This window comes from Syngnathoides biaculeatus, chromosome 12, assembly GCF_019802595.1.
Source record: "Syngnathoides biaculeatus isolate LvHL_M chromosome 12, ASM1980259v1, whole genome shotgun sequence".
Lineage (NCBI taxonomy): Eukaryota > Metazoa > Chordata > Actinopteri > Syngnathiformes > Syngnathidae > Syngnathoides > Syngnathoides biaculeatus.
The window spans coordinates 29,399,090-29,426,349 of NC_084651.1; the positions used below are offsets into that span (position 1 = coordinate 29,399,090).

At 42.6% G+C, this 27,260-nt stretch overlaps 1 protein-coding gene across 1 annotated transcript in view; it reads right to left on the bottom strand.

Annotated features, from left to right (window-relative positions):
• piezo1 (piezo type mechanosensitive ion channel component 1 (Er blood group)) overlaps window positions 1–27,260 on the bottom strand; it is a 324,721-nt gene that overhangs the window by 133,802 nt on the left and 163,659 nt on the right. The window contains 5 exon segments of the mRNA XM_061837790.1: window positions 210–333; window positions 9,211–9,315; window positions 9,318–9,456; window positions 16,998–17,154; window positions 18,403–18,507. Coding sequence (XP_061693774.1) covers window positions 210–333; window positions 9,211–9,315; window positions 9,318–9,456; window positions 16,998–17,154; window positions 18,403–18,507 — 630 coding nt within the window.

Sequence of the window (27,260 nt, forward strand, 5' to 3'; positions counted from 1 at the left end):
CAACTGAAGAGTTTGTTTTCAAAACAAGACATTGGCATTTTTTTCAGATTTACGAAACTCACGCCAAAGTTATCCAGCTCCAAATGGATAATTTTGGCGCGAGTGAAAAAAATGCCTATGTCTCATTTTGAAAACAAACTCTTCAGCTGTGCAATGCAAAAGATCAACTGCAGTACAATAATGATTTCCTCTCTTCCACATATATTTACTTTCAATATTTCCAGAATAATACTTAGGATCGTAGTATCCTTTGACTGTACAAACTAAACTAAAGAGTTGGATCATCCAACAAAAGGCCTTCTGCATTTCGAAAATAAAGACACATGCCAGAATCTGAAACATACAGAGATACACAATTAATATTTACATAAATCCAAATGAAATATAATTCATTCATTATTTCATCTTCTGTTACGCTCATCATCACAATGGTCGTGGAAGTTCTGGAGCCTATCCAAGCCAACTTCAGCCAGGAGGCAGTGTTGCCAGCCAATTGCAGCACACAGAAACAACCAACCATCCCCACTCTCAATCACACCTTAGGGCAATTTATCCATCCATCCATCCATCCATCCATCCATCCATCCATTTTCTTACCCACTTATCCTCACAAAGGTCGCAGGAAGTGCTGGAGCCTATTGCAGCTGTCAATGGGCAGGAGGCAGGGTATACCCTGAACTAGTTGCCAGCCAATCACAGGGTACATAGAGACAAACAGCCGCACTCACAATCACACCAAGGAGCAATTTAGAGTGTCCAAATAATGTTGCATGTTTTTGGGAGGAAACTGGAATGCCCGAAGAAATCCCACGCAGCCACGAGGAGAACAAGCAAACTCCACACAGGCGGGGCATGGATTTGAACTTGAAGAAATTGAATATCTAATTTTGTTTTTCGCAAATACATTTTCACAATAACGGAAAATGGAAGCAGGTGGAAAGGCAGGAAGGATAGAAGTTTAGGGGCAGAGTTTAAATTATTTTACAATGGTGAAGATGGGAAGAATAATACAGTTGGGGTTATTTGCAAAGAAGAGTTACCTAAGAATGTCTTAAAGGTGAAAAACATATCAGATCGAGTGATGAGGTTTTAAACTTGAAACTGAGGGTGGGAAAACTACGTCACATCCAGCATGATGACATTGTCAATCTGGTACACCAAAGATTGGTAGAGAATTGGCCAAATCAAACCAACATCATGGCTACTTTAATTTCATTTCATTTGACCTTCTCTTTAATGTCGAGTGGTTCCACCAGGTAGCATAGTAGATACAGCGATACATTGACTGAATTTTAGCTCTCCTGTGTATGTAAACTCAGCTAAAGCCCTGAAGCCTGTTGAACCAGCAGTGAAACAGAACAAATCGAATTCAACAGTAAGGGTTGAATAGCAAATTCCCCCTGGAGAATAAAAATCTACCATTGCTTTTGCATCATTAATCTTTCTGAGCCATCACATTATCCTGGTAGAGGGGTTTGTGTGTCCCGATGATCCTCGGAGCTCGGTTGTCTGGGGCTTCATGCCCCTGGTCGAGTCATTCATGGCAAACAGGTTCTAAATGAGTGACCAGACAAAGTACGGCTCCATAAACGCCTATAACAGGTAAAAATAATATATTCAGGATTCCTTTGCTCGGGGCTCAGCTGGTAAAGGGTCGGCCTCACAGTTCTGAGGTCCTGGGTTCAATCCCGGCGCTGCCTATGTGGAGTTTGCATGTTCACCCCGTGCCTGCGTGGGTTTCCTCCGGGCACTGCGGTTTCCTCCCATATTCCAAAAACATTAATTGGACACTCTGCCCCTGTGGTGTGATTGTGAGTTGCGGGTGTTTGTTTCAATGTGCCCTGCGATTGGCTGGCAACCAGTTCAGGGTGTACCCTGCCTCCTGCCCATTGACAGCTGGGATAGGCTCCAGCACACCCCGTGACACTCATGAGGACAAGCAGCAAAGAAAATGGATGGATGGGTGGAATATGGGCTAATTATGGCATTGGTAAAGATAAGAACAAAAAGTTGACCTTCCTTTGCTCGGACGCGAGTCACCAGGGCCACACTCTGGAGCCAGGCCTGGAAGTGGGGCTCGAAGGCTAGCTGGTGTGTGTATACTTATTGCCCCCTGCCTCAGTGCCTGTAGGTTCACCCTGGTGGATGAGAGGGTAGCCCCGCGTGCCTTCGGTTGGAGTGACGGGTCCTGACTGTTGTTTGCGCTTATGCACCAAACAACAGTTCTGGGTACCCACCATTTTTGGAGTTTAGAGGCAGTGCTGAAGAGTGCTCCCTCTGGGGACTCCATTATTCTGCTGGGGGACTTCAAATGTGGGCAATCACAGTGAGAGCTGGAATGGACTGTCCCACCCCCTGAAAGGAACCTGAGTGGTGTTCTGTTACTGGACTTCTGTGCTAATCCATAACGAACATCATATCTAGACATAAGGGTGTCAATATGTGCACTTGGCACACGGACACCCGAGGTCGCAGTTCAATGATCGACTTTTTGGTCGTGTCATTGGACTTGGGGCTTCATGTCTTGGATAATCAGGTGAAGGGAGGGCCGGAGCTGTCAACTGATCACCACCTTGTGTTGAGTTCGCTTGGATGGTGGGGTAAAATGCAGGCGCTACATGGCAGGCCCAAACGTATTGTGAGCATCTGCTGGGCATGGCTGGCAGATTCCCCTTTTTGAAGGCGTTTCAAGTCCGACCTCAAAAAGAACTTTGCATATGTTTCGGGAGAGGCAGGGGACATTGAGTCCGAGTGGACGGTTTGCCACACCTCCATTACTGAGGCGGCCGACCAGAGCTGTGGCCATAAGGTGGTCGGTGCCTGTGTAATTGGCAACCCCGGAACACGTTGGTGGACACCAACAGTGAGGGATACCGTCAAGCTGAAGGAGTCCTTTTGGGCATTTCTGGCCTGTGGGACTCCCGAAGCAGCGACCAGGTACTGGCTGGCCAATCGGAATGTAGCTTTTGTGGTCGATGAAGCAAAAATCCAGGGGTTGGAGGAGTTCAGTGAGGCCATGGAGAACAACTTCAAGATGGCTTCGAGGAAATTCTGGTCCATCATCCGGGATCGCAGGAGAGAGAAGCGGTGCACCATCAACAGTGGATTGTAAGGATGGGGCACTGCTGAACTCAACACGGGATGTTGTGACTCAGCTGGGAGAATACTTCGAAGACCTCCTCAATTCACCTGACACACCTTCCCATCATGAAGCAGATTCTGAGTTCTCTGAGGCATGCTCTTCTATCTCTGGGGTTGAGGTTAATGAGGTGGCTATAAAAGCTCCTCGGCGGAAGGGTCCCAGGGGTGAATGAAATTCGCCTGGAGTTCCTAAAGGCTCTGGATATTGTGGTGATGTCCTGGTTGGCACGCCTCTGCAACATTCTAGGGACATCGGGGACATTCCCTCTGGATTGGCAGACTGGGGTGGAGGTCACCCATTTTACTAAGAGGGTCCGGATCACAACCTCATTCTCCCTGGTAAGATCTATTCAGGGGTGCTGGAGAGGAGGTTTCCAACGGGATGTCTAATCACAGATTCAGGAGGACCAGTGTTGTTTTCGTCCTGGCCATGGATAAGTGGACCAGCTCTACACCAACGGCAGGATCCTTGAGGGTGCATGGGAGTTGTCACAACCAGTCTAAATGTGTTTTGTGGACTTGCAGAAGGCGTTCGACCGTGTCCCTCGGGGAGTGCTGTGGGGGGTTCTTTGTGATACAGGCTGTTCAATCCCTGTACGACTGGTGTCAGAGTAAGAATAATAAATTGTACTCGTTTCCAGTGAGAGTTGCACTCCGCCAAGGCTTCCCTTTTTCACCAATTGTGTTCATAACTTTAATGGACAGAATTTCTAGGTGCAGCCAAGACGTAGAGGGTTTCTGGTTTTGTACCCTCAGCATTGCATCTTTGCTCTTTGCAGATGATGTGGTTCTGTTGTCTGTTATCAGGCCGTGATCTCCAACACTCACTGGAGCGGTTCGCAGCGGAGTGTGAAGCAGCTGAGATGAGAATCAGCACCTCCAAATCTGAGACCATGGTCCTTAGTTGGAGTGCCCTCTCTAAGTCAGCGATGAGATCCTGCCCCGAGTACAAAAGTTTAAGTATCTCGAGGTCTTTTTCACGAGTGATGCGGACTGCAGATGCAGCGATGGTGACTTTGTATTGGTCAGTGGTGGTGAAGAGTAATTTGAAAGATAAGCTCTCTTTTTACCAGTCAATCTATGTTTCTACCCTCACCTTTGGTCATGAGCTGTGGGTTGTGACCAAAGGAACAAGATCCAGGACACAAGTCGTCAAAATGTGTTTGCCCTGAAGGGTACCGGGGCTCTGCCTAAGCGATAGGGTGAGAAGCTCGGTCATCCGGGTGGGGTTCAGTGTCAAGCCTCTGCTTCTCCACATTGATAGGAGCCATATGAGGTGGCTGGGGTATCTGATTCAGATCCCTCCTGGATGTCTCACTGGTGAGGTGTTCAGGGCACGTTCCACTGGAAAGAGACGCCGGAGACGACCTAGGAAATGCTGGTTGAATGAGTCTCTTGGCTGGCTTGGGAACGCCTCAGTATCCCTCTTGAAGAGATGAATGAAGTGGCTGGAGAAAGGGAAGTCTGTTAAAGCTCCTACCCCCATGACCTGACCCAGACAAGCTGTAGAAGATGGATGGATGGAAAATATTGTAAATTATTGCTGTTGCACCGGGGCACATTATCTTGTATTCTATTCTACATTTAACATTATTTGACCAATTGCAAAGGCTGCATGACATGTAACGTACGTAATGGAAGTGATTGGGAGTGATTGTTGAGTCTACAATCCACACTGATTGCACAATATCATAAAACTGCAAAGAAATCCACAGATAGTCTATTTCCACACAAATTTTATTGATTTTCTTTGTAAAAAGTGTATTTTTTAATTTTCAGTTGAAAAATATTTTTCTGATGTGTGCGCAATGCATTGTGAGTCATGTTATATGTCATGTGTTGCCATCAATTGACATGGGGGTTAAGGAGCGTCTCACTGAAAAAAATTACAATAAATCCATCCATCAATCCATTTTCTGAGCCGCGTGTGTTAACCTCACAAGCATCGTGGGAGTGCTGGCGCCTATCCCAGCAGTCTTTGGGCAGTAGGCAGGGTACACCCTGAACTGGAGACAGACAACAATCACACTCACAATCACACCTCAGAGCAATTTAGAGTCTCCAATTAGCACATGTTTTTGGGATGTGGAAGGAATCTGGTATGCCTGGAGAACACCCATGCAGGCACAGGGAGACCATGCAAACTCCACACAGGCAGCGCCGGGATTTGAAGCCTAGTCCTCAGAACTGTGAGGCCAACACTCTAGAGCTGTACCACCGTGCCGCTGCTTATGTAAAATAATATTCAAAAATTAAGTCAGAACTTTCAACTCAATTGTAGTCTGGACTGTGAGCTGGTTTGACGTACTGCACGGCTGATGTCACGTAAATAACTATCAAATTCCAACTCACTTTCAAGTTTATGTACATGGACAAACACAGACAGACAGACAGACACGCACACGCGCGCAAACAGAGTTGCCTTCATGGCCAATTAGTATAATCAGCATTCTTTTGAGTGTACTGAATCACTCAAATCAGTTCCTTAACAAAATGATTTGTTCACTGAATTGTTCAATTCTTTTTTATAAAATAATTTTAGTGCTTCCTCAGTCGGTTAATGAGCCATCCTTGAAGCTCATGTTAATGCAACACGTTCGCTGAAGCACTTTATGTGTTGGTGTCGTGTATTTTAAAGTAGAAAATGCGGTGTGGATTAAAATGCACCCCCTATGAAAACATCATTGCGTGGAGCGAGCTCAGCATCCGACCATCCTTTCGGATCCGTTTATGTCCAGTTCGGCTCTTGCCAGCCATTGTGACTTTTCTGCAACTTTTCTGTGACACTAATTGACATCCATCTGTCTGTCAGTTGAGAGTCTTAAGAGAAGTGTACTAAGAATATTGTGTTTGATTATATTGTGGAACGTACTGTACTGTTGTCATATGAATGCTGCTGATTTAACACTAATGTCTAAATCATTGGTTCATGTTGCTGTTACGGTACAATCAAGCTAATGTTTTTTTTTTTTTTCCTGAGAATTGCCACAACAAAACTAACACCAGACTTTGTTGGACAGGCGAAAAAGGCGAACAACAAAACAACGTTCCATTAAAAGTAAATCTAAATAATACTACAATAGCTTTTTTGTGTATGTTTCTTTTGTAAATGGTTCTGCTTCTGATTTGGCCCGCCTGTCAAATTTTTAAAGGCAATGTGGCTATTGAGCCAAAACGTTTGCCCAGCCCTGGCTTAATGTGATTAGTGAGTATGCCCCTCAGGATGTGACTCAGAAGTGAAATAGTAACTCTGGAGAGAATTAGCACATTGGACTGCTGCCTTAGAGCAAAAAAGTTCTTTGTTTGGATTCTAGACTCCGATAATTTTTTTGTGGAGTTGTGCAAACCTATTGGAGCTGAAGCAAGGTTTCCATACACACGAATGCATTGGGAACAATCCAAAAATGAAAACAAATGCATCAACTTTATTAGTTTTTATACAGAAAATGAAGTGTCCTTTTAAAAATAGCACTGTTCAGTTTGATTTCATAAACATTTGTTGTCTAAAATGAAAAATGTGTGACAATTTATCCATCCATCCATCCATTTTCTTAACCGCTTATCCTTACAAGGGTACAGGGAAAGTTGGAGGCTATCCCAGCTGTCAACAGGCAGGACGCAGGGTACACCCAGAACTGGTTGCCAGCCAATCGCATTCACATGGAGACAGACAACAGACACTCACAATCACACCTAGGAATTGAGAGTGTCCAATTAATGTTGCATGTTTTTGGGATGTGGGAGGAAACCGGAGTGCCCGGAGAAAATCCATGCAGCCACGGGGAGAACATGCAAACTCCACACAGAAACCTGGGACCTCAGAACTGTGAGGCCAACGCTTTCCAGCTGAGCCACCGTGCCAAACAATTTATCCTTCCTTTAAAGTTGATATTTAATCCTATAACCTATACCAGTTGAATCAAGGAAACTGCAGTGTTCTTGTTTGTTGGAAACGTTTTTGCTTTTATCCAAAAGCCTTCTTCACTTTTAATTTGGGTTAAATTCAGTCCTTTTAGTTAGGCCTCAGTCTGTGTGCTTCATGGGAGAGGTAGACAATAGTGTTGTTATTTTGGCCCAGTGTGGCAAGTAAAACGGCCATTCTGCTTACCAATCAGTTCTTGACGTGTCCTGTGGCTCAACGGATCATTACAACCAATCTTCCCATTGATATTTGGGGAGAGAGATGTCAGGACGTTGTTGTAGATAGTTGTTGGGTGATGTTTTGAACCTCCTCCTCTGTTTATTGAGCGGTTTTCTAATTTAACTGTTTTTGTTACGCCCCTTTCAACTCAGCAGTTCTCCCTTGTTAGAATTTCGGTGTTGTTGCCCTTGAAGGAATGCCGTTCTTCTTAAAATGCAAATAAACCGCTGATTCGGGGCCTGAAGAAGCCTCCTATCAATGTTGCAACATGCAGCTAAGACTTAGTTTCTCCAACGAAGAAGTGATTGCTCACTTCTCAGTCTTGTACAGTGCAGATGCTTTTTTTTTCCTTGCTCTGCTTGCTTTGCCGCTGTTGACATTTTTTATTTCTTGCTGAGAAGCTTGTTTTTCTTCCAAACTTTTTTAGGAGAAGTGACTCCTGGATTCTTTTAAACCTGTGGGAGTGTATTTTTCTTTTTTGTGTATAATCACTTGTTTCATATTTCAATATTTTTTGATACCCTCTCATTATTACATGAGTGTGGCCTGCCTATTAGCACAAGCTTAGTGTTAGCAACAAGACCAGCTGCCAAGATGCTTCCATTCTCTACTGAGGACTATCACGGACTACTGCATAGGATGTCAATTCTGGAATCGAAAATCCACTATATTGAAGTGTATATGGATGTTATTGGAAACCCCTCTACTGATGTCTCAAAATGGTGACCAGAATTGTCCTAACAGACAGCCACTTAGTTCAACAATGAGGACGGATATGGACTGTGGAAACAATAACGGATCCTCCAGCAGTTCTCCCTGGAATTTACTGGGAGCAAACCCCAAAGATATGGGACATCTAAAAAGGAGGTACACAACAACACCATCAGATTACCGAGGCATCCGGCTGGCCTGCATTGTGGGGTGCCTCAACCCCGAGTGAGTGGCCATGGATGGTCGGTACAATGGCTTTTTTATTGTTTCTTTTTTAAATCTAAGCATCTCATTCTGACTTGGCCTGACAATCAATTTTTGAAACTTAATGTGGTCCCTGAGCCAAAACGTTTGCCCACTTTTGGTATAATGTGATTAGTGACTATGCCCCACAGGTAAGATGTGATCAAGAGGTGAAATAGTAACTCTGGATGGGAGGAGATGAAGAGAGCATTGTGATTGGTGCAGATTACAATGGACATGTTACTGAAGAAAACAGGTGATGAAGACGTTATAGGTAATTATGGCATCCAGGAAAAGAACTTTCAGGATGACAGAGGGCGGTATACTTTGGAAAAGGATGAAAATTGCAGTTATGAACACTTTTTTCCAAATGAGACATGAACATATGATGACCTAAAAAAACAGGTAGAAACACCCAGGTTGATTACATTTTGCTCAAATGATGTAATCTGAAGGAGGTTACTAATTGTCAGGGAGAGTGTAATGTAGCATGGGATGGTGGCGTGCAGAAAGACTCTGGTGGTTGGTGGTGGTGGGGATTTAGAAGACAATGGTGGAGCAGAGAACCATGTGGTGGAAGCTGAGAAACAAAAAATGCTGTGTGGATTTACAGAAAGAGGTGAGAGAGGCTCTCGGTGGATTGGAGGAGCTCCAGAAAGACTGGACTATGACAACCGAGGTGATTTGAGGCCGGTCCAGAGGAGAGAGAGTGAGTAGTTTGGTAGAAGGGTGATGAGGACGGAACTGCTTGGGTAAAGAGTGGGAGGAAGACCATAGAGAAGATTGATGGATGTTGTGACAGTGGACATATGAGGGCTGTTGGTGTTAGAGCAGAAGCTGCAGGAAATAGGCTTACGCGGAAAAAGACGCTGTGGCGACCTCTAACAGGATAAGCCAAAAGGAAAAGAAAGAAAACCATAGCTCTTAGTAGCACCATAAAAGCAAATGTAGAAAAATATTTGATTCATTCTTACTGATAGAATATTTTTTGAAATGATGACTGCCACATTGTAGATGATGAGGCAATCCCACACGGCAAGGCGGGTCCTGGAGGGTTTCACCAACAGTTGGGTCCCATTTTAGCAAAAAAAAAAAAACAAGAGAGAAGGTATCCCAGTCCAAACACAGAGACCCGTGTTGCCCCAGCCAGGAAGACCACTGAGAGTACAAACCAGAATAAGTGGCGAAAAACCAAAACCTTAGCCATGTCGAGGTAACACCTGAAAGATAAGGGACAAGGGTGACAAAAAAAAATATCTATTCATGAAACAAAAAAAAGTAGGCGGATCTGAAATACTACGCAAGAAATATAGAAATGAACTACTCCATATTAAAGTTCTGTTAAAGGATTATTATTCTGGGTCGCTTGACAAAGTCAAAATACAATGAAGAGAATAAGTACAGTGATGCCTCGGTTCTCGACCACAATCCGTTCCAGAAAATGGCTCAAGAAGTGATTTGTTTGAAAACCAAATCGATGTGTCCCATTACAATGTATGGAAAAAGAAATAATGTTCCGAGCCTAAAGAATTGGGCTTTTAAAAGCATTTTTTTAACTTTTCCTGATAAACTGCATAGTAGAAACACATGCATAGTTTAAATACTTTATATAATAAAATAATTCAAGAAACATTTATTTTTTGCTTAAAATGTATGCTTTAGTAGTAGAGTACGCTTGGCTGGGTATGCATTGGCGTATCTGTAGTGACTCGGCTCCCAGCCTTGTAAACTTTCTTCATTGACAAAAGTGCAGAATAACTTTTAACGAGCAACTTGCCTTCTTTGGAGCCAGGATTGGGGATTATTAGGGTAGTCCTCGACAAAAAGAAAAACAACAGTCACTATCGGGACTCGTCTGTGAACAGGGGCTGTGTTATACAGAATAACAAAAGTGTGCTAGTTGTGCTGCCCGCGTTGTGTCATTTCCGGGTGTTTTTTCGTGGGCCGGTCAAATTGACAACCCTAACAAAACACATCGTGGGTGGGTCAACTGCTTGCACCGCGCGTGATGTCATTTGAATAAACAATAACAGAACGCGTCGTGGGTGGGTCAGCTGCTTGCACGGCGCACATGATGTTATTTCCGGGTTTTTTCGGCGGCGTGGGAATACACAACAAAGCACGTCATGGGTCAGATGGTCTGACCACGCGCAATATGTTATTTCCAGATTTTGTCGGGGGCATTCGAGTATCGATTTTCATTTGAAAACCGAAGCAAAAAAAAATCAAGAAATTTTCATTCGAAAACCGATTTGTTAAAAAACGGGGACGTTTGTTGAACACCCTGCTATATTGGAAGTTCTCCCACTTAGATATCACGGAGGGGTCTGAAATTTTCATCGTAGGTGCATGTCGACTGTGAGAGAGATAATCTAAAAAGAAAAATCCAGAAATCACAATGTATGATTTTTTAACGATTTATTTGTGTGATACAGCTGCAAATAAGTATTTGAACACCCGAGAAAACCAATGTTAATATTTGGTACAGTAGCCTTTGTTTGCAATTACAGAGGTCAAACATTTCCTATTGTTGTTCACCAAGTTTGCACACACTGCAGGAGGAATTTTGGCTCACTCCTCCACACAGATCTTTTCTAGATCAGACAGGTTTCTGGGCTGTAGCTGGGAAACACAGCGTTTAAAGCCCAAGTGTCATCCCTATAAACATTCTAAAATCGATATCGTAATGAAAAATACATATAACTTCAATGTCCATGCAAAAAAATAAATGTGAGCGGAGAACGCGTCATCCATGCGCAAAGTTGCAGAAGTGTCATTCTACGATGTCCAAGTGGTCGCCATATTGGCTGCCTCCTCTGTCCGTGACATCACCTGGACATTCGTCAATGAAAACACGGACCTTAAGTATGGGAAACGAACACGTCCCTTCTGACACGGAAGCTCTTTTCGAAAAGGACAACACCACACAACCGAGTGAAGTTACCGTGGCAATATTACATTATTGTTTCGAGCCCTGAGTGGAATATTACACTATTGCTTCGAGCCATATTCAGATGATATGTGATCACGGCCAAACCACATCCCCGTCCGATTCACTTCCGCGGCGGAGATGAGCCATCGCGGCTCATCGCAGCCGGCTGGGGTGGCTTATGAAAGAGCTGAGCCGTGCTGCTTTAGAGGGTTGTTCACAGACACCACAGTACTGAGCAACACAGTCGAGCTTTATGCGCACACGCGATTGAGTGACGCATTCTTGGCTGGGTTCTTCAAAGCCGCCCGCGTCGCAAAGCCCAATGTGCAGCCTTCGCAGAAGCTGTGATCGCCGAACGCGGCGCCTCAGCCAGTGTGGCTGATTTTCGGCGCGATGGTGGTAGATAATGAAGCCGAGGCGTGCTGCTTTTAGAGGGTTGTTCACAGCCACCGCAGTACGCAATGAACACTATCGAGCCGGGGCGGATTACTGCGCGCACGAGACTGAGTGAGACATTGTTGGCTGTGTTTTTCAGATGCCCCAGCGTCCGCGCAGCAGCCCGACGCCGTCCAACGCGCACATCGACACATTTCATACGCGGATCTTTTGTTACGTTATGAGAGAGACCGATTACGTGGTCCGCCCCAAACTATTATTTTTTTTTAGTAACTGAATACACACCTACCTGTGATTTGGAACCCATGAAGCTCTTGTCCCGTGCAATCCGTTTTTCACAATGAACAGGGTCTCTTTCAAACTTATGAAGGGTAATTCCATTCTCCCGAGTGTTCAAGCAACGTCCAGCAATGCAATGAGCCGACATTTTGGCTAACACGAAGGAACAACGAGTTACCTTCTCGTAGGTAAAACTAATGGAAACAAACGAGTTCACGAGGGGGCGCCGCTGTTCTTTATGCCACTTCCTGCTTCTTCTCGAAAACAAATCCCTCAAGAGGATTTTCATGGCGGGAGTTACAAAAAGCTGTATACGTCAAAACCATGTTTTGTGGTGAAAAAACACATGGGACCATATTGGCTGTGGGGTTTTCATTAATAATATATCAAAAATCATCCATTTGTTGACAGTCGCAGTTTAAACTCCCTTGTTACCTGTGAATTTAGACTAACGTCCCCTTTGTTCAAACCAGCAAAGTGCGACAAGGCAGTTGTATTGCGTTTCTGACAATTTAATCTCACACACATCAAGACAACACAAGCACAATAAAATAGCTAACACAAAATAGGTGATAAAGAACAGAGTAGTTGAGCCACAATGCCGAATTGTCACCAATGTTGAACGAGTGTTCCCAAACAAGCAAATGTTTGTCCCAGGAGGTATTCCAAGTTAGCAAAAGCTCCAGCTAATCCAAAAAAAGAAAGGCGGGAGGCGTCTGTACAGTTAAGTGTTCCAAGCAGTGTATTTTCCCAGAGCAGCTGTGCGGTCGTGAGAAGAAGCTTCGTTGTCTGTCTTTCTCTGCTTTATATATATATATATATATATATATATATATATATATATATATTCACAATGTATATAGGTCTTTGAAACATTTCAGACTTTGGTGTCACAAAGGATACAAAGAGTTCGCTTCACACAGACCCAAGTGCATTAGAGGAAACCGCGTCACATCATAAGGACCTAAAAGTATGAAAGGAAACAGTGTCACAAAGATCCGCATTTTAACAACTTGAAAGTATAAAGGGAAAATACACAAAGAATACAAAATACATACACACATAACACCCTCCAAAAATTTTCTATTGGGTTTAGGGCTGGAGACGGGCGAGGCCTCACCAGAATCTTGATATGCTTCTGACGGAGCCACTCCTTGGTTTTCCTGGATGTGTGCTTCTGGTCATTGTCATGTTGAAAGACCCACCTTCGGTGCTCTGACTGAGGGAAAGAGGTTGTTCCCCAAAATCTCATAATACATGGCCGCGGTCATCCTCTCCTTCATACAGTGTAGTTGTCCTGTCCCATGTGCAGAAAAACATGCCCAAAGCATGATGCTACCACCCCCAAACTTCACTGTAGGGATGGTGTTCTTGGGATGGTACTCATCATTCGTCTTCCTTCAAACACGGTTAGTGGAATTATGACCAAAAATTATTTCTCCCATGACTTCTCTGTATCATCCAAATAGTTATTTGCAAACTTAAGACGGGCCTTGACATGTGCTGGTTTAAGCAGGGGAACTTTCCGTGCTATGCGTGATTTCAAACCATGACGTCTTAGTGTATTACCAACAGTCACCTTGAAAACGGTGGTCCCAGCTCTTTTCAGGTCATTGACCAAGTCCTGTCGTATAGTCCTGGGCTGATTCCTCACCTTTCTAAGGATCATTGAGACCCCACGAGGTGATATCTTGCATGTGGCTCCAATCCGATTGAGATTGACCATCATGTTTCGCTTCTTCCATTTTCTAATGATTGCTCCAACAGTGGACCTTTTTTCACCAAGATGCTTGGCAATTTCTCTGTAGCCCTTTCCAGCCATGTGGAGTTGTACAATTTTGTCTCTGTTGTCTTTGGACAGCTCTTTGGTCTTGGCCATGTTACAAGTTTGAGTCTTACTGATTGTATGGGGTGGACAATTGTCCTTATGCAGCTAACGACCTCACACTGGTGCATCTGATTCAGGACTATAAATGGAGTGGAGGTGGACTTTTAAAGGCGGACTAACGGGTCTTTGAGGGTCAGAATTTTAGCTGATAGACAGGTGTTCAAGTATTTATTTGCAGCTGTATCACAAATAAATTGTTAAAAAAATCATACATTGTGATTTCTGGATTTTTCTTTTTAGATTATTTCTCTCACAGTGGACATGCACCTACGATGAAATTTCAGACACCTCCATGATTTCCAAGTAGGATAACTTCCAATATAGCAGGGTGTTGCAATACTTATTTTCTTCACTGTACATCTAAAAAATTGGGAATTATTGAATGGAATTATTAAAAATGGGAATACCGTTGCTACCTACTCTAATAACTTTGAAAAGATGGACAGATTACACAAAACAACAGTTCAATAACTTTTTTAGTTGAAGGTGGCTCTTAATCTAGCCAAATATCCCAAACTGTTAAGAGAACAAGTATTCTCAAATAAGTGTAGAGTGTGTTTCTACCTTGCTTATGTGGACAGAAAGAAGATCAAAGCATCTACCAGTGGTACAGTATATTGATATGCATAGAGTAGGGTACAGTACAGAAGTAGTTGAGGTAATTGCTGATCCATTGACTCACATCCTCATTTCCGTTAAAGGGGAAATCAAGTGGTTTGCATTAACAATGTATCCAATAAGTCATACAATATGTATCGTATCTTGAGATTGTGATCTTAAATCTTCTCTCATTTAATAGTGTTTTGAGAAGATTTTCATCGACAATTACGAATTTTCAGGGGCGCTGCCATTTTCGCGAGTCACATGACCGACGTGGATTTATGTTACGTGTTACGTCCCGTTCCAAACGCTCGATTACATGGAACATCATTATGCCCAGTGCTGATTACTCTGATTTATCCACACCTGATGAAGAAATAGCAGTATCGGTTGATTGGGAAGACGGAGGAATACTTCCATACACATCCATGAGCGGCACAGCCGTGAGCGACTCTCTGCCGCTCAGTTGATTGGGAAGATGGAGGAATGCTTCCATATACAGCCGTGAGCAGAATCTGCGGCTGTAAATAATGCTGCGGAGCGGCGGAGCCATGAGCTGAGTTCCGCCAAGCGGCGGAGCTGTGAGCTCTCCGCCGCTCAGCTGTAAATAATGGTTCAGATGGTTCTTCGGGCGGAATGATGGGAAGTCTGACGAGTGAGGCCGAGCCAAGCAAGCTCGCGCCTCTGCTGCTCTGTATGGAAGTATTCCTCCATCTTCCCCATCAACCGATACGGCTATTTCTTCATCAGATGAGGATAAATCCGAGAAATCAGCGCTGGGCATTATGGTGTTCCATGTAATCAAGCGTTTGGAATGGCACGTAACACGTCACATAAATCCACGTAGGTCATGTGACTTGTGAAAATGGCAGCGCCCCTGAAAATTCGTAATTGTCTATGAAAATCTTCTCCAAACACTATTAAATGAGAGAGGATTTAACATCAAATTGTCAGGATAGAGTACATATTACATGACCTATTGGATACATTGTTCACGCAAACTGGATTTGGCCACAACATGTCATCTTTTACTTATTACCCCTCCTCCATCAAAGTCTTTTCTCTCTAACTTTGGCTCCAAACCTTTGTCTCCCTAACTTTGGCTGTCACTTTCATGAGCTCATTTCCAATCCTATCCAATCTGCTAACTCCAGGAGAGAACCTTAATATCTTGAATTTCCATCACCTCCTGATCAACTTCCTGTCATCTCTTCAGTGCCACTCTTTCTAATGTCTATGTCATGGCTGTCTTCATCACTTTCTGATTAAAATTTTCACTTTACCCTTGTGGAGACTATTCTGTCATATAACGCACCTGACACCTTCTCCGATCCCTTCCAACCGGGTTAGACACATTTCTTAACTTCCTTACCACACACACCCTTGCTCTGGACTGTTGACTCCAAGTGTTTTAATGTCCTCCAACCTTGATATCTCTCGGGCTCAAATCTTGGGCAGCACAGTGGGGCAGCTGTAGAGCGTTGGCGTCACAGTTGTGAGGTCCCGGGTTTGATCCCGGACCCGCCTGTGTGGAGTATGCATGTTCTCTCCATGCCTGCGTGGGTTTCATCCCGGCACTCCGGTTTCCTCCCACATCACAAAAACATGCAACATTAATTGGACACTCTAAATTGCCCTTAGGTGTGATTGTGAATGCAGCTGTTTGTTTCAATGTGCCCTACAATTGGCTGGCAACCAGTTGAGGGTGTACCCTGCTTACTGCCCGTTGACAGCTGGGATAGGCTCCAGCACTCTCCGTGACCCTTGTGAGGATAAGTAGCTAAAAATGGATGGATAGATGAATAAACAAATCTTTCCAGTGTACGCGTCCACTTTTCTAACTGTTCCTTCAACTATTCCCTGTTCATACTGCAGATCACGATGTCATTGCAAACATCATGGTCCACAGGGATTCCATTCAAAAACTCCTCTTTCTTCCTCTCCATCACCACTGCAAATACGAAGGGATCAGGCCTGATATCCGATGCAGCCCATCTCCACCTTAAATTCCTCTGACCCACAGACATATCTCAACACTCTTCTGCTTCCCTCATACATGTCTTGTATATTATTCTAACAGACCTCACACCTGGTCCAGATTTCCACATGCAGTACCACACTTCCTCTGTAGGCACTCTGTCATAGCGTTTCTCTCGTTCTACAAAGTTGCAATGTACCTGCTTATGACCTTCTCTTTACTTTTCAATCAGCATTCTTAAGGCAAATAATACATCGGTGGTTTGGTTTCCAGGCATGAAACTGTAATGTTGCTGCTAAAGAATCACGTCTGTTCGGAGGCTAGCCTGCACTATTGTTTCCTATACCTTCAATGTGTGGCACATCAACTATATTCCTCTGTTGTTCGCACAGCTCTGCACATCACCCTTGTTCTTGAAAAGTAGAAATGCCCTACCAGCCTTTCCTCAGAAGATTGCCTTATTCTACCGAGGGGAGGTCTTAACGAGCAGTTTTGCCACAAGGCAACAGCCAATTATGTAGGATGTTTGCTTCCCACTCTTTCCACTTGATTCTATATTGAAATTTGTCTTTTAATTAAAAACAAAAACTGCACAATGACTTTTTGAACAACCTGGTTAATGTTACACAACCAATATTGAGAATATATAATAACTAAGAACAGATTTAAAGAAGAATACTGGATATACCTGCAAAAGACAAAGTTAGGTGCAGGATTAAACAGTCGCCCTTCCATCGGATCAGGGTTGTCGGTATTGTCTCCAGCTAGAACCACCCACTCCTCTATCTGCTCATACTTAAACACTTGCCACTGCTGGGATGCACAAATTAGAAGAACAAAGTCCACTGTGGAAGAGAAATAAAACATTTGGATGAAGCATAACCAGAGGAATAAAGTACTGTACTAAGCTACACATTGAAAAGCAAATATGTCATCAAGGGCTAAAACAGTGGTGGGAGTGCAAGCACTGAAATTTGTAAAAGCTGCGGCTGGTGATAGTGCTGACAACTGAAAGATTTTCAAGTGGTGCTGAACCAAGTCGTCCACCAGTTCGAAAACCACTGAGCTAAAACAATATTCAGGCTGACCTATTTAATGAATAATAGCCGCTGTTATAGTTGTAGGGAAGAGTAAATAAATTTTATTTGTATGGTTTATAATTAAATGTATGTTAATTTTGTTTATTAAATTCTTGCATATATTGGAGGTTGAACCAACTAGTAGATGTTGACAGTTAAAGATTGTGGTTGACTAATGACCACTCATGTATTTTGGAAACGGATGCCTCACTGAAATCAACAAGTGGTGGATCCGCGTACCAAATTTGTGGGGCCTCAAGTGTATGTAATGGTAGCACAGTTACTTGCAAAATTATCAAGTCTATCTTAAAAAACTGTATGTGTATAATTGTGCTGCCCGTTTGAATGGGCTCAAGCTAAATGACAAGCAGACTTAATTCGTCACGTCAGTCGATTCAACAAACTCCCTCCTGTAACCATAGAAAGGCAGTCATTATATTGTAACATCTATTTACAAAATGAAATGGAGACAAGCCATGGTCATCAATAACTTTGTAATGTAAAAAATAACTTTTAGTGTAACAATACTCTCGACTGTCAGACTGGGGTTTGGTGGTGTTGCTAGTGTAAGCAAAAACAATGCCTTTCGGGCTCTCGAAGACAGTCAGCTAGCCTGTAGTTTTGTTGCATTAACTGGTCTTTGAGTTGTACAAATTCCGGATAAGTAAGTGCCTGAATGTGACTGGATGAACAAGTTGTGGTGTGGGGTCTGTGCAAAAATATGAGAGTGAGTGAGTGACACACCATCGATAAAAAACAAAACAAAACTGACATCATTGATTAGTCAACATCGAATAGACCATCACCACCTTAGTTTCAACAAACAGAAATCTGAAGTCGTTCTTCTATTGTTTATTAGAGGTGGAAAATCACAGGTTAATTTGTAATGAGTATTTCTTGTCATTACAAGGTACTGTAAAAACAAATCTGAACAGAATGAGTCAGTATGAAGCAAATTTGGACATAAAAAGCAATTGCAACACAGACACAAAAAACAAATAAACACCAACTAACCTATAAGGTTTTTGGAGTTAGGGACAGTGTAGAAGTCTGGCAAATAAAGCCATTTAATAAGAGCTGAGTTCATTAAAAGTCGTCTGTTCCAACGCCATGGGTAATCTATGGCAGAAAAGTAAAGAAAATACATAACATTTGTAGATGCTTACTACAAGTCGAGAAAGGAATAAAATCAGCACGACGATAACTGGTCTCTTACAGGTTCAAAAGTCTATAGAAACCATCCATCCATCCATCCATCCATCCATCCATCCAACCATCTTCAACCATTTTTCCGGGTTGGGTCACGGGGGCAGTAATTTTCGCAGACTTTCGTTTCCCCAGCCACTTCATTCAGCTCTCCCAGGCCAGCTGACAGACATAGTCTCTCTAGTGTATTGTGGGTCATGCCCGCAGTCTCTTTCAAGTGGGAGCTTAGTACAGTAAGGAAAACCTTACCAGGGAGGCATTCAGGAGGCATCGAGATCAGATGCCCCAGCCATCTCATCTGGCTCCTCTCAATGCGGAGGAGCAGCGGCTCGACACTGAGCTCCACCTTTATTACCGAGCTTCTCACTCTATCTGTAACGGACAGCCCAGACACTCTGTGGAGGAAACTCGTTTTGGCTGCTTGTGTTCGGGATCATGTTCTTTCGGTTACGACCCACAGCTTGTGATCATAGGTGAGTGAATGAACGTAGATCAAATGGTAAATCACCTTTCGACTGAGCTCTCTCTTTACCACAATAGACCGATACAAAGTTCGCATTACCGCAGATGCTCCACCGATCCGTCTGTCAATCTCCTGCTCCATTCTTCCCTCACTCGTGAATAAGACCCCAAAACACCTGAACTCCTCCACTTGGGGCAGGATGTTATCCCTGACCCAATAAAGGCACGCCATTCTTTTCCAGCTGAGGACCATGGACTCAGATTTAAAGGTGCTGAGTCTCATCCCAGCCGCTTCACACACTGCTTTGAACTGGTGCAGTGAGTGTTGGAGATCACGGCTTGATGAAGCCAACAGACCCACATCATCTGCAAAGAGCAGAGATGCAATGCTGAGCCCACCAAACCAGACACCTCCACACCTTGACTGCGGCAACAAATCCGTCCATAAAAGTTGTGAACAAAATCTGTGTCAAAAGGCAAGCAGCCTTGGCGGAATCCAACTGGGAAAAAGTCCGACTTATTGCCGGAAATGCGGTCCAAACTCTGCCAACGGTTTTACAGGGACCGAACAGCCCTTATCAGGGAATTCAGTAACCCATACTCCCAAAGACCCCCCACCCCAACAGGATTTCCCAGGGGACACGGTCGAACGGCTTCTCCAAGTCCAGAAAACTCCCATGCACCCTTGAGGATCCTGCCGAGGGTGGAGAGCTGGTCCATTGTTCAAAAACCACATTGCTCCTCCTGTATCTGAAATTCGACTTCTTGACGGACTCACCTTTCCAGCCCCCCTGAATAGACCTTATCAGGGAGGCTTAGGAGTGTGATCCCCACCCCATCCTCCGGTCGCCCTTTTTAAAAAGGGGGAACACCACCTGAGTCTGCCAATCCAGAGGCACTGTCCCCAATGTCCACGCGATATTTGAGAGGTTTGTCATCCAGGACAAAAACACAATCCAATCCACAACACCCAGAACATTTAGGAACTCCGGGTAAATCTCATCCACCCCAAGGGCCCTGCCACCAAGGAGCTCTTTAACAACCTTGGTGACATCAACCACAGAGGTAGAAGAGACCGCCAGACTCTGCTACCACATGGGAAGGAGTGTCAGTAGAATTGAGGAGGTCTTCGAAGTATTCTCCCCACTGACTCAAAGTGTCCCAAGTTGAGGTCAGCAGTGACCCATCCTTACTATAAACAGTGTCCACTGCGTAACCCTCTGGAGACACTGGATGGTGGACCAGAATTTTCTCAAAGGCGTCTTGAAGTGGTTCTCCGTGGCCTCACTGAAGTCCTTCCACGCACAGTGATAACTGAAGCTGCATTCCACTTTTGGGCACCCGGTACCTTTCAGCTGTGTTGCGAGTCACACAGGCCAGACTTGCCAGATAGCACACTTTTTTCAACTTTACGGCATCCCTCACTGTTGGTGTTCACCAACATTTTTTGGGGGTTTCTGCCACGACAAGCACCGACCACCTTACGGCCACAGCTCCGGTCGGCTCCTGCACCCATGGAGGCACGGAACATCGTCCACTCGGAATTGATGTCCCAAGTCTTCCACAGAACATGAGCATAGTTCTTTCGAAGGTGGCACCACTCAGGTTCTGATCGGGGGGACCGTTCTTCCCAATCATGCCCTTCCAGGTCTCACTGTCATTGCCCATGTGGGCATTGAAGACCCCCAGCAGAATGATGGAGTCCTCAGAGAGAGCGCTCTCGGGCGCTCCCTCTAAAGACTCTAAAAAGGTTGAGTAATCTGAAGTGTTGTTTGGTGCATAGGCACATACAACAGTCAGGACCTGTCACTCCACCCGAAGGCAGAGATAGGCTACCCTCATCCACCGGCGTAAACGCCGATGTACAGGCGCCGAGCTGGGGGGCAATAAGTATAGTGGTTCCTCTACGAAATTCTCTATAAATGAAATATTCATGTTACAAAAAGCCTCCCCGGAAAATGTTTGTCTTTAGAAATTCAGGGAATGGAAGGGAACAAATGGCGCTGGACTCAACTGAACATAAACATCTTGTACTGTATCTTTGAAAGGGGCACTATCGAGCTGCTCTCTGTATACTATATACTCATACCTGCTCGGCATCTCTCACTGTGGGCAACTCTAGATTGGAACAGAGTCAAACTCCTCTCAAGAGGACTGGTTTTAGAGTCTGAAGGGTGTGAAGAAGAGAGACAGAAACTTGCAACTTTTTAAACTGATATTGTATGTGATGCACTTCAGTTTTGCACAACATGAAATTAGGCAAAAAAAATGTATATAGCACAATAACATTTGGGAAAATGGCGTGCAGCACATTGGACTGTTGCCTCACAGCAAAAAGGTTCTTTGTACGGATTCTAGACACCGATAATTTTTTTTGTGTTGTGCAAACCTATCGCAGCTGAAGCAGTGTTTCCATACATGGAAATGTATCAACTTAATTAAATTAAGTGTCCTGTTCAAAATAGCAGTCTTCATTTTGATTTAAACACTTGTTATAAAATGAAAAATGTGTTCTATTTATCCTTCCTATAAAACTGGTATTTAGTTCTATAACCTGTAAAAGTTGACTCAAGGCAACTACACTGTTCCATTTTGTGGAAAACTTTTTGCCTTCATCCAAAAGCCTTCTTCACTTTTAAATTATTATCACTATTATTGGACGCAGAATTCCCCCTCAACAAATAAGTCAAACTAACAATCTGCCGTTGATGTTGGCTGCCCCTCTACTAGCCTGATTGCAATGTTAGGTCTGATGGATAGGAATAAGAATATTGCCAACATTGGAGTCCAGCCCATCCTACGATTTTTTTTCCCATCCACCCTTGCCTGAAACCACTGTCCACTTAAAATGCGAAGGGCCCCTCCTCCACCCATGAAGAATCTTTTATGTAAATCTGACTGATAGTTGCCAGGCCTTTTCCAAAATAACTCTCTATGGATATCAATCATTTTTCATCCCTGTACTAACAAGGGACAGAAAGGTTGTCAAAGAGATATGGCATAAAAAAGTAGAACTATTAACTTAGTGAGGATAAAATGTGACTCTATCAAACCATTTTCCACAATTATCCCCAAGAGACCAGCCCGTTTTAATATCAGGTTACTGGGTAATAAATTGATGTTGATTGGTCACATCACTACAACCTATGATCTGAATTTTTTGTTTTAAAATCAAATGTGATTAACAGAAAGTAGCTGTAATCCCATTTTAAATAAGGCAACACCGGCAAATTTTAATCTTATGATCAAGTGTCGAACAGGGAGAAAGGCAGTGATGTTGCTGTTATTTTTAAGTCATTCCTTCAGTGTAAACTAGTTATTGTGGATGATTTTATCTCTATCGATTCTACTTTTTTTTAGTTAAAAGTGACCCAAAGGTTATTATTTTAATAATTTATAGACCTGAGAGATACAATTGAGCATTTATGGAGGATTTTTCAAAACTGCTGTCAGTTTTTTGTACTGACTACAACTAATTTGTCATAACGAGAGACTTTAACAGTCATTTTGACCATAACATAAAACATAACATAAAAACATCCAAATAACTTTCTGCCATACCATACAAATTTGACTTCTCTCAACATATTAAGAGTCCAAGTCCCTCAAGGTTTTATCTTAGACATGGTCATCCCTAAGGATGTTGAAATTCTGTCAATTGACATTAAGGGTATGGCTATTTTTGACCATTTTGTGTATTTTTTGAATGACAGATTCTTTCAAAAAATTCAGACAACCTCTATGTTAATTAAAAATTAAGGTAATTCAGGTTAATTAAGGTAAGTACGTAAGTAAGTAAGTAAGGAGAGTACTGACACTTTGTTTATGCAGACTGTAGCTGTGCCACAAACTGAATGCCGAGAAAATTGATGAACTTTTGGACAATTTTACTTCGAAAATCTCAAATGCCATGAATTTTGTCGCTCCAGTTCAAACTAAGACCATCTTGAGGTGACCTAGAACACCAGAGGAACACATTGATGGTCAAGAGCTCTCAATCATGGTGTTGGAAAACAGAACTTAAGTGAAGAAAAACAAAACTCCAAAGTAACTATGACCTCGACGGTGTCTTTGTAATTTTAACCAAGACTTAGTAAGGGATAGGCACTAACACTTTTCTGAAATCATTAAGAACCTCAACAACACTCGCACGCTGCTGTTGTTGACAAATTTAACACTCCCCAACCCCAGAATCAGTTAGCTCCGGAACTCATAACAGCTGATCATACAATGAGTTTGCCTAGTTTAGTAAAAACATGCAATCCATGAGGTCAAATGCTAGCACAAACGAGCAAAATGACACCCAGGGAAAGCTTTATTAACTTGTCAGAATTTGGTACAATTGACCAAAAAAATGTAGAGAAAACTGTTACAGTCGAAACAGCAATGAGATGTCTCGACTCAATACCATCTGACTTTTTCAAATCTATAGTGAAGTCAGTGCTAGCTGATTTGCAGCAAATAATCATTCAATTCTAAAGTCTTTACACTGTCTTCCAGTCAGTTTTAGAATAGATTTCAAAGTTCTACTACTGGTCTATAAATCACAAAATTGTTGAGGTCCTGAAAGAAATGCTCTTGGAATACAAATGCAGTAGGGCTCTGAGACCGACTGACTCAGGTCTCGTGATGTAGTGCGGAGTCTGACGCAAACATGGTGAATCAACAATTAGTTATTATGCTGCAAAAATAATTGCAAAGCGCATTGAGTTACCTTGTGTATGAAATGCGCTGTCCAAATAAATTTGCTTTGCCCTGAAAGAAGAACAACCCGATTACAAACTGTCAAAATGAGTTTCGTCCACAGGGTGTCCAGCCTCTCTCTAACCGATAGGGTGAGAACCTTCATCATGTGGAAGGGGGTCAAAGTAGATAGGCTGCTCCTTCACATTGAGGTCAAGTTCAAGTACCATTATCAGTTGTGTTATACATACATGACAAAATACCTGAAATAGCATTCCTCTCAGACCTGAGGTGCTGTAATGGACTAAACAGTTAAAAAGAAATGAATAAAATACAAACAATTTGGTCCATCTAAATGTACATTATGGGTTATACTACAGACCAGGGGTGTCAATCTCATTGTAGCTCAGGGGCCACATGCAGGAAAATCTCTTACCAAGAGGGCCGAGCTGGTAAATCATGGCCTATGTATACACCAAGTTATTTACTTTATAACTTAAAAAGAAAAACTTCATGATTGTTTTCTTTGTGATATAGTGCCAAGTAGTACAAGTCCAACATCAGTATTGATCATAAAACATTTCAAGTTTTTTTTTTTAATTCCGAAGAAAAAGAACACACAATGCCTCAGTTATTCTTCACACTTTGCACAACTGTCATTGCACTGGTCAATAACGGGCACTCTGTATAAACTTAACATAATGTGGGGGGTTGACGCACTAACTGCTCTAAATTCTAGAAGACTGCATTTCTGCACAACTGTGACTCTGATAAGGAATGGTTCCCTATTAATTGAATGTCTATTGTTCTTCTTTCTTGTTAGTTTGTTTGTCTTCTTCCATATTCAAAATGAATGTCGTACCAGGGCTGCACCGACTGCCCGAGATACATTCTTTGTGTGTTGTTCCATACTTGGCCATTAAACCTGATTTGATTCTGATGCACAGAAGTATATCACAGAACATATCATTTCTCAGGCAAAAAATACATTTAAAAATGACATAATCCTGTTCCCTAAACAAGTGCAAGAAGAGTGTATACTGTCATAATAGTGCATAACAACTTTGTTGTGCCCTAGCAGGTGTTTGGCCAAGCTAATCAGGTGCTCTGTAACATCCACCATAAAGGGTCTTGCATCAATTCTGTGGAATTAAATTCTAACACTGGTTTGAAACTTTCTTCCATGTACTATCCAATTTCTTCTGGTAAATTAAAGAAACGCCTCAGCTACCCCCTCAGCTAAACCATCTTACCTCAGTGTGGTATGGCAAGCCATAGATATGGTCTTTCTCTCTGGAAAGGCTGTCAAACTGACAGTGATTCAGGCTTCTGGATCGGATGAAATTAACAGTTTTGATCACCACCTTCATGACATTATCCATTTTTAATGACTTGCAACACAAAGCCTCCTGGTGCAACATACAATAAAAAAAAACGGTCAAAAAATAATGACCTCCATTTTTTACTTTCTCTCTGAACTTTGTCACAGAACCCGTTTTTTTCTTCCCAATCTTTGCGGGAACACCATTTGTAGCCAGGGTGACAGTGCGTGACGAGCACTATGACGAGTGAGGTGAAATTGTCAGCTGCTGTCATCGTAGCTTTAATTGGCACCCTTTCCATGAACTCTCCGGTGACGGTCAATGTATCATCAACTCCAAGGATGAAAATGGCCAGTTGTGCAACATCTGTAATGTCCGTGCTTTCATCAAATACAACTGAAATAAATGACTTTACTTTGTGTTGTAACTAGCTGTCTAAATCCACTGAAAAATCAGAAATCCGATCTGCAACCGGGTTTCTCGTCACGCTCATATTAGCAAAAGCCTAGTGCCTTTCAGGGCACACAATCTCCGCTGGCTTCATCATGAATGTTTTTACAAATTGAGTGTCGTTAAATGGTTTTGAAGCCTTGGTGATTTTGTTAGCAATGAGGTAACTAGTCTTCACAGCACTCACGTCTCTGCTGTGAGTAAAGAGACTGCTGTTTCTTCAGACCTGCCAAAAGTTAATTCATATTCTTTCTTCCCCGTTGTCTTTGAAAGTTGTCATATTTGTCAGCATGAAGACTCAAATAGTGGCGACAAAGGTTATATTTTTTCAGCAGTGCAACATGCTGTGAACATACCAAATATACACCTTTTTCTATTCACTTTTGTGAATAGGAGGATATTTTTTCTTGGATCACACTCCTTTCTGAGTCCACTTTTCTCTTTTTTGACAGACATATTGGGGCAATTGAAGGTGCCAAACCACACATTAAAAGTACCGTATCATAGAAGGTGTAATAAATAGCACAGGCAGTACAAATACCAGCTCGTCAGACTGCATGTTTCACTTACTATGTTGCTTTAATTGGAAATCTGCAGCTCATTTTGTGTCCATGTCCATGTCATCATTTTATACTTTAGAAAATCATCTCATGGCTTGGATTAACTTTTTTGCGTGCCGTACCTGGCCCGCGTGCCGTACATTTGACACCACTACTATAGACAATATAACCAATATGGTCAATAAGCCTAATTTAAGAAGAACTCCAATTCCTATATCCCTCTAAAATAACAGGCAAACTCATGTCATAGTCAATTTGGAGTTTAGTTTTTCTCTCCTTACGTTCTGCTTTCCTACATTTTAATTTAGAGCTCTTGACCATCGTTGTGGTCCTCCATGGTGTTCGAAGTCGCCTCAGGATGGTCTTGGTTTTAACAGGAGCGACAGCTCTCATGAGATTTGTAATTTTCGAGGATTCACAGAGATGTTCATTCACAGAGATAGAGGTTGTCTGAACATTTGGAAGATTCTGTACTTCAAAAAATACACAAAAATGGTTAGAAATAGCCTTATTCTGAATGTCATTCGATAGACTTGGCCAATAAAGGTTATTCTGAGACTGATATGGTAGAAAGGTCCTGGATGTTTTTTCCATGTTATTGTCAACATGAATGTGAAAGTCCCTTGTTATGACAAAATAATTTTACTCAGTACAAATAACTGACAACACCTTTGAAAAATCCTCCATTAATTTTCTTTTGTATCTTGGAGGTTTATAAATTATTAAAATGATAAACTTTGGGTAACCTGTTACTAAAAAACACAGATATTCAAAAGAGTCAATATTACCCTGTATAATTTCTTTACATTGAAATAATGTTTAAAAAACACAGCAATACCACCACCCATTTTCCCTGTTCGACACTTGTTTGTTAGGGGTCACCACAGCGTGTCATCTTTTTCCATTTAAGCCTATCTCGTGCGTCCTCCTCTATAACACCCACTGCCCTCATGTCGTCCCTCACAACATCCATCAACCTTTTTTTTGGTCTTCCTCTCGCTCTTTTCAATGAAAATTTGCTGGTGTTGCCATATCTAAAACTGTATTACAGCTACTTTGTGATAACCACATTTAACTTAACAAAATGTCTAGATCATAGGTTGTAATGATGTCATTAATCTACATTGATTTGTTACTCAGTTACCTGATATTGAAAAGAGCTAGTCTCGCAGAGATAGCTTGAGACAAT